Below are 15049 nucleotides of genomic sequence, written 5' to 3'. Positions count from 1 at the left end.
AAGTTATGAGATCTCAACAAGTTATATCGCTTGCGAACCGATACGAAATGATAGTCGACGATATATTTGATACAATATAGTGCACAATATTACAAAAGATTGTGAGGATCGGACATGCAGTCCAGACACCTTAAGATGTCATGCCATTTAAATGTAAGTCACAACCTATATGACTCATTTGATTAAATATCTATAAAGATCCCTAAAGGATTTAAATTGCATTAAGCATATAGTTCAAAGTCTCTAGACATGTACTCGATCAAGTTACAAAGGTATTTGTACGGTTTAAATCAATCTGGGCGTATGTGATATAATCGCCTCACTGAATTGATGAATGAATGTTATGTAAATGATGGCATTTGTCCATGTATTTTTACAAAGAAAACAACATCACAATTTGTTATACTTGTTGTTTATGTTAATGACATAAATCTCATAGGAACTCCAGAAGAGCTCTAAAGGAAAAAACTATGTCTTAGTCTGCAAATTGAATATTTAGCAGACGAGGTCTTTATCCATTAATCTGTCTATACAGAAAATGTTTTAAAACGCTATACATGGACAAAGCACACCCATTAAGTACACCAAATAGGTGTTCGATCACGTGAAGTAAATAAGGATCCGTTCCGACCTCTAGAATAGTATGAGGAACTCTTTGGCCCTGAAATACTCTATCTCATTGCAATTGGTGCACTTATGTATCTTGCTAATGCTAGCAAAGATGATGCAGATTATATTGGTTGTGCAGATGTAGGTTATTTATCCGATCCCCATAAAGTACGTTCTCAGATCGGGTATGTGTTTACAAGTGGAGGTACCGTCATATCATGGCGCTTTACAAAACAATCTATTGCTGCTACTTCTTCAAATCATGCTGAGATAATAGTTATTCATGAAGCAAGTAGGGAATGCGTATGATTGAGATATGTGATTCATTTTATTCGAGAAAAATATGGGTTGGAATATGATAAAAAAAACACAATATTATACGAAGACAATGCTATATGCATAGCCCAATTAAAACGAAGATTTATAAAAGGAGATAGAACGGAGCACATTTTACTAAAATTATTCTACACACATGATCTTCGGAAAAATGGTGACATCGATGTGCCAACAAATCCGTTCAAGTGACAATCCAGCAGATTTGTTCACTTTGTCAACTTCAACTTTTGAGAATATGGTATACAAGATTGGAATGCGGAGACTCAAATATTTGGAACAAGATTTTCATTAGGGGGAGTGAAATACGCGTTGTACTTTTTTTTTTTCTTACTAAGGTTTTTCCCATGGGGTTTTCTTATAAGGTTTTTAATAAGGCAGCTAGAATTGCGTATTACTAAATATCTGTACTTTTTTTCCTTCACTAGTATTTTTTTCACTAGATTTTTCCTAGTAAGGTTTTAACGAGACACAATATCTTTTAATGAACATCCAAGGGAGGAGTGTTATAAATATATTATATTATGGATATTCATTTAGTACTCCGTTGTAAATAAATTTTCCGATGAAGCTTATCCATATGGGACTCCGCCATAAATATATTTATCTATTTAGTACTCTGTTAAAAATAAGCCTCCTGAAGAAGCTTATCCTTTCGGTACTCCGTTATGGATAAATATTATCTCTGGTAGAAGATTATCTATATCTGGTACAGTAGCAGTTTACAAGCAACTTACACAACAACTTACAGTAGCAACTTACACAACAACTTACATAGCAGCTTACAAAGCAACTTGGAGTAGCAACTTACACAACAGCTTTCTTTCTTCAGAATTCAGTTGATCATGTACGTAAGTTTGAAATTGAATAATATATCAGTTTCTCTCTATACTTTTATTTACTTTACGGTCTTTATTTAATAACAAGAACATAAATTTCTTACACTGATTTAATTTATTATAACAAATTATTTATTATTTATTATAAGTTAATAATTAATAATATCAAATAAAGTTACATGTAATTATTTTTTTACACGACCTGATTGTGTTAAGAAAAATAAGACTCTGACTATATAAAACTAAACTCATTTTTACTTTAAGTAGTTTTCCAAAATCATGGCCAGAACAGGCGCTATAAAAAGCTCAATTTCAACAACGGTGCGAAGAGTGAGCCGCCGGAACTGAGAGCAGTAGGAGAAAATGGGAAAGAAAACGAAGAAACCAGGGAAAGGCAAGGAGAAAACAGAGAGGAAAACAGCAAAAGCAGAAGAGAAAAAAGCCCGCAGAGAAACCAAAAAACTCTCCCCTGAAGACGACATAGATGCTATTCTGGTACAGTATCTCCTTCTTATCCTCACTCCTCACAAATAAACGCTTTTTTATACTAATTTAGAGTATTGGAAAATACACAGCTGAGCATACAAAAAGAGGAAGCTAAGAAGAAGGAAATTCACGTTGAAGAGAACGTTCCTGCACCTTCTCCTCGATCCAACTGTTCGGTAAAATACAAGATTGTCACTTTTGGTTATTTATGCGTTTAACGTAGTTCTACAATATCATTGATGTTAGTGTATTAGTGAACTTTCTGTATAACTCTGTTTTTGTTTAATTGGTTTTTGCAGTTGAGTATTAATCCATTGAAGGAGACTGAATTAGTTCTCTACGGTGGTGAATTCTACAATGGCAGCAAGGTAAGGCGTTGGTAGTTACTATTTGATACGTTTCATATGTGTTTGTCTACTTAATGCTGCAAGTTTAAGAATCACTATACTTTCCAGATAGCTTTGTAGTGATCAATAATAATTTTGATGATGAGCCACTTATTCATAAAAATGTGGCGCCACTAAATAGACTCTCTGTGTGTTAGTTTTTTTTTGGCCCATTCGCTCTTTCAAGGGTCCGTTTAACTGCTTTTTGGAGCTGAATTGGATATAATAATTCCTAAAGGGGAAAAAAGTTCGGCCATTTGCAAAATTAAATGAAAAGTACTATAGGGTTGTAGGTTGTCAATGTTAAATGATGAAAGAATAAACTTCTTTGTCAAATATCACTTTGTTTGACTCTCGCAAATCCAAAAGGGAAAACTAGTTTAGGGAAAAGGGAGTAATTTATTAACGGTTAGCATTAAGTTCCCTTTTGTTTTATGTGTTATATTTTTTAACTGAGGAATTAGAATTTATGGAATTGGCTAAATGCAGACATTTGTATATGGCGATCTTTACCGGTATGATGTGGAAAAGCAAGAGTGGAAGTTGATTTCAAGTCCTAACAGTCCGCCTCCTCGCAGTGCACACCAAACAGTTGCTTGGAAGAATTATCTTTATATTTTTGGTAAAAGATCCAAAGTCTGTGTAATGAGCATGCAATTTAGCATACACAATTTTGTGCATCTTAATATATGCATTTGAGTTCATATCCTTTTCCACTTCCCTGGTGATTATTGTGATAATTGCTGTTATCTTATTAGGTGGTGAATTTACGTCTCCCAATCAAGAGCGTTTCCATCATTACAAGGTATAATCCATTATTTATCCTTGTAATGTCATGCTTGTCTTTTAGTCCAAAATTTACGATGTAAGTATATCCTTTTATATCATTTGTGATGCAGGACTTTTGGGTGTTGGACTTGAAAACAAACCAATGGGAGCAACTGAATTATAAAGGTTGTCCTAGTCCACGTTCAGGTCATCGCATGGTACATTCAGCTTTCTTTGAAATAATTTAATTCTTCAGCTTTCTTTGAAATAACTTTAATTCTTTAGCTTTCTTTGAAATAACTTAATTCTTGATGAGCAGCTCACTTTTGCTTATAGTGTGAAAAGAAAATAAGAGGATGTATTTTATCAAAAACCATTATTTTGATATGTAGAACAATGATCAATTAGATTCAATACTTGATTTTGGTTTCCTTTTGGAATTTATTTGGCCTTGCAAAGGTCCTTATGATTCAAACTTGGCTTATTTGCAGATTTTGTACAAGCACAAGATTATAGTTTTTGGAGGCTTCTATGACACTCTTAGAGAAGTGAGGTGGTTATTTTTGCTATTTATTGAAGAGTTGCAAGATACTGAAATTAATACGAGAAGCTTCTAATGATCTGTAAACCAATATTTCTTTTTAGATTTATTGTGCTTAGGAATTAGTGATTATTATCAGTCCTCCTAGTTGCTTTGTGAATGACTTGCGGTCCTCCTCATACTTAAATCAGCTTACTGAAGTTGTGAAGTTTACTTGTATATTGTTTGCAAAAAGAGTTCTTTCTACCTATTATTAGTGCTATGTATTCATGTCAACATGCTCCCCTGATAAGTACTGCCAAATTCTTCTGCAGCCACCGAACCTCCACTTACTTGAGGTATGGTGGCACCTGGACCTCCATGCCTTGCGGAGAATGGAGAGGCAAAGCCCAATTAGTGGCCGCTTATGTAGGGCAGAACTTGTTGAAAGTTTCAGACAAGGTTTCACATGTGTCCTGTGGATTCATGTATCCCCAAACATCACAGAATATTCTCCAGTGATTCATTTATTTTTTATTTTTTTCAAGCTCTAGTGGTTCATTTATCACTTAGTTCTTTCTTTCTTTTCGCAACTAGCTCATTTGCATATGTCCTGCTAAATCATAATAAATGCATCTCAATGAGGCTCTAACCTAGTCGGACATAAAGTGATCGTTTGGCTTGATTTCTAAAATTTACAAAACCTTTACTTGTTGCAGGTATTACAATGATCTGCATGTATTTGATCTTGATCAGTATAAGGTGCAGTACATGATAAACATTTCTGCATTTTTTCTGGTTTATTTGTTCAACAAGTTCTAAATTCTAATTGCTAATCGCTTCGATATTCGCGCTGCAGTGGCAAGAGATAAAACCTACACCTGGATGCATGTGGCCCAGTGCTCGAAGTGGCTTCCAGTTTTTTGTTTATCAAGATGAGGTGAATGATCAGTAACAGCTTGAGTAATCCTTGCTCCACCACAAGTTGCTCTACCTATCTTCTTTATTTGAGGTGTTTGGGATGAATGTATAATATGCTGCCACTCTGACTACTAACTAGTGGGGATTATTATCTGTCCTATTCTGCTGTCTGTTGAACTCCTGCCTGCTGCCACTTCCCCAGTCCCCTGGTGCAAAACTTAGATATTGGCTCTGAACAAGTATTACTGACTGTTATTCAAGATTGTAGGTTCCACTGTAAAACTTCCCACTTGGTATGGGTAAACGTGATTCTTTATAAGTCCTCAAATTTCTTGCTGTTTATAGTAGTTTCTTTTCTTGGTAACTAGTTTATATTATGTTCTTCTTTGTTAGTGGTTAATGTACTTCTATGCAGCCCAAAGATATTTTTGGTCTACTTGCCATAACTCATCCGAATTCAATCAGATAAGATCTTCAGGAGTGAGTAAATATGTTGAAAATGTTATGCCTTGGCCCTTCTTAATGTTGTTTGAAGAAGGAAGGATAAGAGGAAGGTTGGCAAAATTATTTGCTTTTGCTTGTGGCACAAAAGCTACAAAATGAATGAGAAGTTTGTTTATGTGATCAAGATATATGTATACGTCTCAAGTTTGTTAAGAGATATTTTTTCTCTTCTATTCCTTTTTGGTTCCTTCTATTAGACAAGGTAAGTGCTTCAGGTGGAAAATTAAGTCGCATTTTCCATTCTTTCAGCTTGCCGTCCTCTCTGTTCAGCAAGTTAGTTCCTTTCTTTCTTTTTCTATACCCTTGAGGTGGAGCTATTTACACTCTTGGCCCGATGTAGGCCATTAAATAAATCTGGTAAATCTCATGTATCTTTGAAGTTCTACTTAAGAATAACCGTTGGCTTCTCTATTTTCTTGAATTCATTAATTGGTTACAAGTCCATCCGGTTTTGCAATGATACTCTTTTAGTTGCATGACTTATATTTTGCATTGTATGATCTATTTCCTTTTGGCATTCTATGGAAACTTTTCAGTGCTTCAGTTTGTGTCTCATATTATATGCTTCTGTGGGGAAAATCACATTAATTGGTTCCTAAGTCCATCTTTTACAAATTCCAGATTTATCTATATGGCGGTTATTCAAAAGAAGTTTCATCTGATAAAAGTGGCTCAGAGAAGGGAATCGTTCACTCAGACATGTGGTCCCTTGATCCTAAGACTTGGGAATGGAACAAGGTTTATATCTTACTGTTCTCTCCTCCTCCTCCTCTCCCTGGTATTCACAGACTTTATTGGTGGAAAGATAGAAGTAATGTACTTTCACCTCTCTCCCACTTTCTCTTCCCCTTCAAATTAGTTAGTGCAGCTCTCTATGTAGCAGATGGGTTTGAACCATTTGACTGGATAATTATGTTTGACAACAATAATCATAATTATGCTAAAGATGTCCTCAACCCTCTAGTATATTAAACTAAATATTAGAAACACACCTCAGTTCTAAATACTGTCAGACCATGGAATTAAATCACATATAAGATTTTAATGTTATCGCCTTTTCAACAATCAAAAAACTTTTGTGGCCTTTCTCGAAAAAGATTATAACACTATCGAGCTTGGATAGGCATGTGCTGTTCTGAATGTACTTCCTAGCCAAATGACTGCAATGATTGCAGATGTCCAGACTTCAAAGTTTGTTGCCGTTGCGACGAGAAATGAAATCAGTTTATTTTCTGAGAAAGATACCAAATATTTCTTTAATTATCTTTGGAGCAGGAAACTTGTGAGAATGCACGGGAAAAAAATCTCAAAAGAAAAACAAAATAGAAAAAAGGAAAAAAGAAAAAGATGAGCATTGTTGCTGCACGGGAACACTGAAATGGCTGTTGCATTTATATCTCCATCTAAATATGGATGGGAGTGGGATAATACCTTGCTTCTTTTACAAACTAGAGCACAAGTGTAGAAGCATAATCTGAAAGATAATCTCTGAAATTCTGAGTTTAGTTTATGTTTGTTACTGTTTTCTTAGTTACATACTGACAAGTTGAAAGAGTTTTCGTATTGTATTTTGCGAATATTTTCCCATCTTAAGAACTTGTCTTTTTCTTAAATTTGTCTTGTTGCATGTAAGGTCAAAAAAGGCGGCATGCCTCCTGGTCCTCGTGCTGGTTTCTCTATGTGCATCCATAAAAAGCGGGCTATACTATTTGGAGGTGTCGTGGATATGGAAATGGAAGGTTGTTTTCCTTTGTATAAGCATATCTTGTAGCCTTTTGTTTTCACATTCATTTACTCTTTTAACTTTTAAAAGGACAACTTTTGGAAATAAAGGAAAAAATGCAATATAGATGTCAAAGAAATGCAAACAAACATCTGACTCGATGTTCTATCCAGGTGATGTTATGATGAGCTTGTTTCTGAATGAACTCTATGGCTTCCAATTAGACACTCATCGATGGTAAATGCCTATTCCACTCTCCTCTGTTTTTTTCTTGAGATGAATGCTCTGTTTACTTTGGTTTTAGCCACCTCAAGTGACAGTTAGAAATATCTTCTTAACAGAAGTTCCTTCAAGTCAGCGTGTTGCACATAGCTTTGTCTTTCACATTCTTTCTGTATCATCTTTCCTCCTTGGCCAGTAAAGTGCGATGTTATTTTCTTTTGGAGGTTAATATTTATTCTGCTTACAGGTATCCATTGGAGCTGCGGAAGGAGAAATCTACAAAACATAAGGTACTAGCAGTATTAGCTTTTTGAATCGTCTTTCTCTACCTGCTTAAACTACTGTTCAGGGTCACCATACTCCTCATGCACACCCTCTTGAAGCTTTGTTATACATGTGGTTTGCAACTTTTTAGTTCATTTACAATTTGTTATAAAGTTACTGTTCGCCTGCCAGAAATTTCATTTCCTTTTGTTCTTTTGGGTCTAATAATTTCGTCATCACCAACGAAATTAGGGAGGACAGCCGGAGGTGCTGATAAAAACTACAATGCAAGTAACTCTTACACAGAACCTATCTTAAAAACTTGTGCCCTTACATCACAAAGAGGGTTGTAAAGCTCCTCTATCTTGAAGAGCAATGTAAAAAACAAAGTAGTGCCTTGTACTGTGAAGATGTTCTAAATGAAGAATACTGAGCCAAAATGAAGCCCGGAGTCCAAAGGTATATGCATGACAGATGACACTTAATCAGCCCTGTTCCTGTATGGGGCGTAGGTTTGGTCTTGGCTGTTGTATGCGAATATTTTAGTAACTAGATACTTAATCACAATTTCGTTGACGCCCTTGTCAAGATAAAATCTGTGGATAATGAAGGGGCATGCCTTAGCATCTTAGTGCCTGTACCGAAGCTGTGGAAGCATCCAGCTTCTGCTGCACGCACCAAGCACTGACCAATTTTTGGATTTTGTTTGTTCCCTTGTCTTAGGTTGACACTGTCTAGCTTTCTTTTATTTATGCATCTCAACTTTTGTATCTATGCATCTTTTTGATGCTTTTGGTAATATAACGCCTTACTTCATCGAAAAAAGGGTTTAACCGACTGATCCGATAAACCAAAGCATCCTGGCCAACCAACTAACCATTGAGAATGGAACAAATAGGGGAGATTAAATTCTTCTCTCTTGTCTTTCAACCCTTGCTCTTGCCTCGGCTTCGCCTTCCACCTTATTAAGCTTTGGACTTCTACCTTCACTAACCCATGGGACGGGACTGACCTTGAATGAGTCTTTAACAACACTAAATCACATCATATTGCATGAGTAATTTCAGAATAAATCATATTGCATAAATCCTCATCTTATTTTGGGTCCAACCTAGATTCGAACTAAGGAAAAAAGCGGCCATATTATAATTCGGTAAGTTTGGGTTTTGGGGCGGACCAAGTTACTCTAGTTCTATGAGGTTCTCTGCTGCTATTGTTCAGCCGGCAAATCTGTTGAGTAACATCTCCCCATGTCGAACATGCTCCACCTGCTAAGAGCTGACCTTTGGTTTGCACTAGAGGTGTAACTGAGCTGGGCTATCACGCAAGCCACTCATGCCTGGCTCTACACTTTCAAGTCTAAGTGAAGCAACTAGCAAATTGGCCTGAGCCTGAGCCTGTTGATGTCTGACTTGTTAGGCTTGCTAGCCTAACTGAGCCTGTCCAAATTTCTTTCCCTATTCAAACTTAAGTACAGCCTCTCTGTACTTTTTGTCCTTTTGTCCTTATGTTTTTTTTTGAGCCGAGGGTCTTTCGGAAACAGCCTCTCTACTCCTTCGGGGTAGGGGTAAGGCCTGCGTACACACTACCCTCCCCAAACCCCATTAGTGAGATTTTACTGGGTTGTTGTTGTTGTTGTTGTTGTTGTTGTTGTTGTTATTCAAACTTAAGTACAATGTAACCCTTGGCACAAAATACGAAGAGCCACCTCCACTTTCGCCCTTTTCTTCTCCCCCATTAGCCAAAGTTACATACTCATGCCTCTTTCCTTGAGGTGAGTCTCTGACTGCCTCTGCCCTCCAGGTATTCATTCTTTTTCATCTTGGACTGTCATTAAAATATCTTCCTTTTACAAATCGATGCAGCAGCATCTGTTTCAATTTGTCAAAGCCACTTCTCAGCACATGCTAAGTTTTGCATTTGCAAGTGCTGGGTCAAAGTATCTTTTATTTGAAGACAAAGAAGAAAATTTTACAAGGTCAATTTATTTTTATTTTTTAGAGTGAATTTAAATGGGGAAACATGGCCAGTGAGGATTCATGTAGCCGAACCCAACTTGTTTGGCATTGAGGCATAGCTGTTGTGGTAGAGTGACTAAGCATCTAATGGTGATTTTTCAAGTTCTAACTAAAAGAACAGTTATTTTATGTTAGGGAACACAAGAAGCAATTTGTGATTTTTATAATAATTTTGTATTATAGCTGTTCTGTCTCATTGGGGTTTCGGTGTGCTTATGTTTTTGGTTTTCGTTTTGTCTTCCGTTACTCTGCTTCTCAAAATCTACACCCTAGAAAATAGACTCCATTTTAGTTCATTGACATTGTTTGGCTTCTGTTTCTTTCATTCTTATAAATACCGATGCTCTGATTCGAGTTTGCTTGACATTATGGAGCATACTGTTGTGCTTGTCGTTTCGAGCATACCGAGCAAACCTGAGTCCTATAGGATGAGGTTCCAGCTGAGCCCAGGCTCCTGAATTTGAAGCCAGTTGAGCTCAAGCTGGTCTTCAGTTGCCCGCTAAATGTATTGAACGGAGCCGAGTTAACCTAGTAGCGCCGCTCAGCTTATTTACATTCCTAGTGAGAATAAATGAGTTTCACTAAGCCGCCAGGTGGCTAATATTTTCTGGAGAGGGGCTTTAGTTGGTTGCATGTGAGTAAGACATGTTTAGTTTTAATCTTACTGTAGCTAATTCACATACAATTTTTTTTTACCTTTAGAGGCGTTCTCATCTCTTGTCCCTCTGAAATAAATGTGCTTCTCTCTTTTTGTGTATTCTGAAGCATGTACGTTATTGTATCTCCTAAAAATTGAATTTGATTGATAAAGACAGTGTTTTGTTGGATCTGCTTGCAGAAAAAGGAAATTTTAGATGAGCAAGCTGACAGCATGGATCTTGATAGTAAGACAAGTGCAATGGAAGTTGATGCGAATGATGAAGATGAGAACCTGGATTATGACGAAGATGCCAGCACAGAAGGCAATATCAATAAAATGTCTTCGAACATGAAAAGGAATGTGATTATTGATGATGGCAATGTAGCTGCTAGATCTGAGGATAAGCCGGTCATTTCTAGCTCTAAATCTTCAGCCGTGCAACATTCAGCTTCATCAGATGTCAGTTGTGCTGAATAACATAATATCTCAATCATGTATATGCATTTGCAAGTTGCCGTATGATGAACGTTCATCTTTCAGGTGGTAAAGCCCTGTGGACGTATCAATTCATGCATGGCTGTGGCAAAAGATACCTTATATATCTACGGGGGCATGATGGAAATTAGAGATCAAGAACTTACTCTTGATGACTTGTATATTCTTAATCTCAGTAAACTTGATGAATGGAAATGCCTTATTCCGGTTAGTTAATATTTTTCAGTTGTTGTTTACTGTCTCTTTCTGTTTAGCTTATCTATGAGTCTATCTTGCTTCCCTCTCCCCTCTCCCCTCTCCCTAGTTGATCCATAATTATTTGGTTTCTTAGGATGTAAAATCTTCACAGTTGATTAATTTTTCTATTATCATCCTCAAAAGGACAGATTATCTCTTATATGTTGTTTTGAAAAGTTCAAGCGGCTGATCATCTTCACATATCATGATGCATCATCCTTATATATTTAGACTTGCTTTGCCTTTTGAAAATGATTCCTCTTTGGCTATCCAATATGACGCACTTCAGTAAGACATTAGCTTACTCAAGATAAGAGCATGGTTCATCAACCAGGTTCTGCTGGAGCTCGTAAACATTATGTTGCACCTTACCCCATTAAATAATAGACAACTACTTGTGTGTAAACAAAGTGGAACAACTACTTTTGTGAAGATAATATTCCACTGAACTATTTCATTGATTCCTATAGCCCTCGTGCAGCAAATTATATTGCCGATCCTTTGATGGTATTTTTTTCTAAATTATTTTAATTGGAAGTAAAATAGTCACTTTAACATGTAAAAGACAGTGAAAGTGCTACCGTATTGCGGACTTGTGTTTGCTTTTCTGTGTAACTTGGACTTATCTTTAGATTTTCTGCCTAGGCATCTGAGTCTGAGTGGGTTGAAGCGTCAGATAATGAAGACGATGAGGATGAAGATGACAGTGAAAACGAAGAATGTGAGAGTGGTCATGATAGCGATGAGGACAGTGATGAAGAAGATGATGCTGAGGTCTCTTTCTTTTACTGAATGCATTAAGCAGACTAGATTTTCATCAAATGTCCTATGCCATTCTGCAAATTGTTTGGAAGACGAACTGTGTTGTAATGCTGATCTATTTAAAGGCTAGGAATGGTGCATCAACATCACTTGAAACTGGAGATGCCGTTGCCATAATCAGAGGTGAAGGAAAAACACTGAGAAGGAAGGAGAAACGAGCCAGAATTGAGCAAATCAGAGCCAGTCTTGGCCTCTCTGATGCTCAAAGAACACCAATGGTACCCTATTCTTCTAAATCTATTTCTGGTTGAGCATTAAATTGATAATTTGAATGACTAGTTATTGATTTATACACTACATTTAGCTCGGACATTTTTCTCTACTCTTCAAATTTACTCGCCCTTTTTATTTGTGAAGCCAGGGGAGTCTCTGAGGGAGTTCTACAAAAGAACAAATATGTATTGGCAAATGGCAGCATATGAACACACACAACATACAGGAAAGGTCAGTTTTGCGTGTCGATTATTTGGGAAAAATACACAATGGATAAAGTATAGAACTTGTTGTAGACCATTATTCTCCTTGTTCTTTTGTTATGGGTTTATCCATTTTTCTACGCATACCATTTTATAGCTCCACCATAATGAGGGTTAAACTTGACACTCCATAAGGGTTAAGATATGGGAATTGCAAGGCATCATTCTTTTGGTTGCAATAGTTGTGAAAAATTGGGCACGAATTGGCGCATATAGTAGGAGAATGGTCGGAAAAATGCAGACAGGAAAAATGAATTTTGTTCCTTCACCTCCTATTGTTCTTCCTTAGGGCATGGAAATCTTGACTTGAAATGGAATAGCAGGAAAAGGACCATTTCAAGTTATGCTTTGGTTTTCTAACTAGTTATGGTGTTTCCATTCTGGTTGATGCCAAGTAACAGTGCGGATGATGTGCCCATGTCTGAATTTGAATAGTCTTTGGTGGAGATGCAGCATACTTTTCACATTTTGTCCTGTTTCTACGATGCATTTCTTTCGTCACAAGCAGCAGTCTCACATCCAAAACAATGTGTTGTCTCCTTGATTGCGATTCTCATCCCTAGTTGCCTTCTCAGAATATCTCTTCTCCTGCTTTTAAGGAGTTTGCACAATTAGTCTTGAGGAAATACAGCTATGCGATTATCGTCCGCCTAATGGAGGAGAAATTTGCTGACCTGCGACCTGGTTTCCCAGATTATTTTTCTTCTAAAGTCAGTCTTGTTCAACTTGAGTTGTCAGCCCCTTCGTTTTGAATATATTTCTTTCTCCCGTCTCTGCCTTTTGCATTGCGTTCTTGTCATAAATCCTGATCAACACTCATTTTGAACAAGTTGTCAATTTGGCAAAGTTGGACGATGGTTGCACAAGCTTTAAGAACTAGGAACAGTAACTGATGTTGATCCCTTTTCCTTGTAATAGAACTACGCTAAAGGAGTTGAGTGGAAAAAGGAGTTGTCCAAATTCATACACAGGAAATATTACTTTATATGAGGTGTGTACCTTCGTGTTAAATTGCATGGAGCTTCATTTGAAATATATTGAATTGGGAGGAAATTCAAAAGAGTCGAGTTAATTATGTACCATTTCTGAAATTGAGAAGCAAGGATCAGATTGGCATTGCTTTATTGCTGTATATGATTGAGCGGAATGGCCTAGTAGAACAACCCTTTGCTGGAGACCATGATGATAATAATGTGGAGCGAGATAGAGAGAGGTTGATCACTGAACAAGAATATAGTGTGCCGGGGAGGTCCACTGTGAGGGGATTATACATGAGTTGGACTGCTGGAATGAAAAGGCAATGTAGTATCAGTTGGCTTTGAGAATATCGAACACTTTCCTGATAACTTATAGTATTATCATTATATTTATATCTACTGTATTTCCAATTCATATTTTGACCCTGTATATAGCAAGATATCTGTGTCTGAGCTCTAGCGTTGTTCTCTTGTCACTGTAGGAGCTGCGTAAAGATGGTTTTGATCTTGCTGAATCTCGGTACAAGGAGCTCAAACCAATCCTCGATGAGGTAAGCTTGAAAATAATACATTAATTCTGTTGTATGCTGACATATCATAAGCAATCAATGTTTAACATGACTTCCGATGGGGACAAACTGCAGTTGGCCATTCTGGAGGTGGAGCAGAAGGCGGAAGAGGAAGAAGGACCAGAAAAGAGTAGTGCAAAGACGAGAGGAAACAAGAAAAATAAAAATGTTGCATCTAGGTAGTCGGTAGTCGGGATCTTAAATTTTTTCGTCTCCCAATCTGGTAAAGGGCCTAAAAGAAAATCATTGAAATGCCAGTGTAGATTATTTCATTGAAATGCGGTTGCAGGAAAATGGTGTATTCTTTTTTTCCCTAAAGATGAGCCAATATGTATAATTTAAGCAACGGATTTCCATCCTCAACAATTTAACTTATTTAGACCAAACGTCGTTGTTTTTATGTTTCCTCCTTTGCAGTTTTGCCAGTTGCATGAACTGGAGTTGCGGGATATACATTGAACAAAGATTAAAAATGGAGTTGTATCTTTTAACAAGCCTGAATACTATGTAAAGATGCATTTGTCCCATTCATGATAGTAGTTTATCTTCTACAATGGAAAAAAAAAGAATGATAAAGAACTTATGTTCACGTAATGCCTGAAATTTGCTATAAAAGTATTTTGATTGATTTTATTTTTTTTTAGTGGTAAAGGTAATAAATGATTATTGAACCTGACTTCATAAAGACTTAAAAAATAGTATTGGAAATTAGTGATGTCGTCTTTGTGTGTCGCTCATTCGCTTTTGTCCACAATTTACATTGTGACGTCAACATGACAAATTGACAATTGGTTCCTAAAATCAGAGGTGCAGGTGAGATTATAGTTTGAAAGTCATTCCTTCTCAGTCCTGAATTTTATCTCCACAGTATTAATTAAAAGAATTTTATAACTAAAAGGAATATGAGAAAATGGATATGAATGTTAAGATGAATATGTACTCATAAAAAAAGTTAAACAGGATTAGAAATAATCACATCTGATTAAGAAAAGGACGAGGTAAACCTACATCTTATGGATGGAAGTTAGAAAATTTACAATCAATTGAACTTGAATGTGAACTAAACTACCAATAAAACAAAATGTAATCAAAATATTCATATAGGCGTTTTTGGGGTTTTTTCCGAATCCATATAGGTGATATTAATTAGTTGGAATTAAGAATTAATTGTTGAAACTTTTTCAGCTAATTCAATGTTTGTCAGAAGTGAATTCAACTCATTTTTGTGGTGTCAATTTTG

The 15049-nt window shown here is 36.5% G+C and overlaps 1 protein-coding gene across 1 annotated transcript; it reads left to right on the top strand.

Moving 5' to 3' along the window:
- The first annotated feature begins 2046 nt into the window (after positions 1-2046).
- LOC107819320 (uncharacterized) lies at positions 2047-14195 on the top strand. The gene is made up of 20 exons (XM_075251751.1): positions 2047-2276; positions 2357-2443; positions 2567-2635; positions 3143-3275; positions 3412-3458; positions 3553-3639; positions 3913-3974; positions 4661-4703; positions 4801-4881; positions 5988-6104; positions 7000-7105; positions 7263-7326; positions 7559-7601; positions 10432-10692; positions 10774-10935; positions 11611-11739; positions 11853-12005; positions 12145-12231; positions 13723-13791; positions 13885-14195. Exons 1-20 carry the CDS (start codon positions 2145-2147, stop codon positions 13990-13992), a joined length of 2040 nt encoding a protein of 679 aa, XP_075107852.1. The 5' UTR covers positions 2047-2144; the 3' UTR covers positions 13993-14195.
- The last annotated feature ends 854 nt before the right edge of the window (positions 14196-15049 follow it).

Source organism: Nicotiana tabacum, chromosome 4 (genome assembly GCF_000715075.1).
Source record: "Nicotiana tabacum cultivar K326 chromosome 4, ASM71507v2, whole genome shotgun sequence".
Classification (NCBI taxonomy): Eukaryota; Viridiplantae; Streptophyta; class Magnoliopsida; order Solanales; family Solanaceae; genus Nicotiana; species Nicotiana tabacum.
Note: the sequence above shows the minus strand (reverse complement) of the source record. Positions and strands in the feature narration are given on the sequence as shown.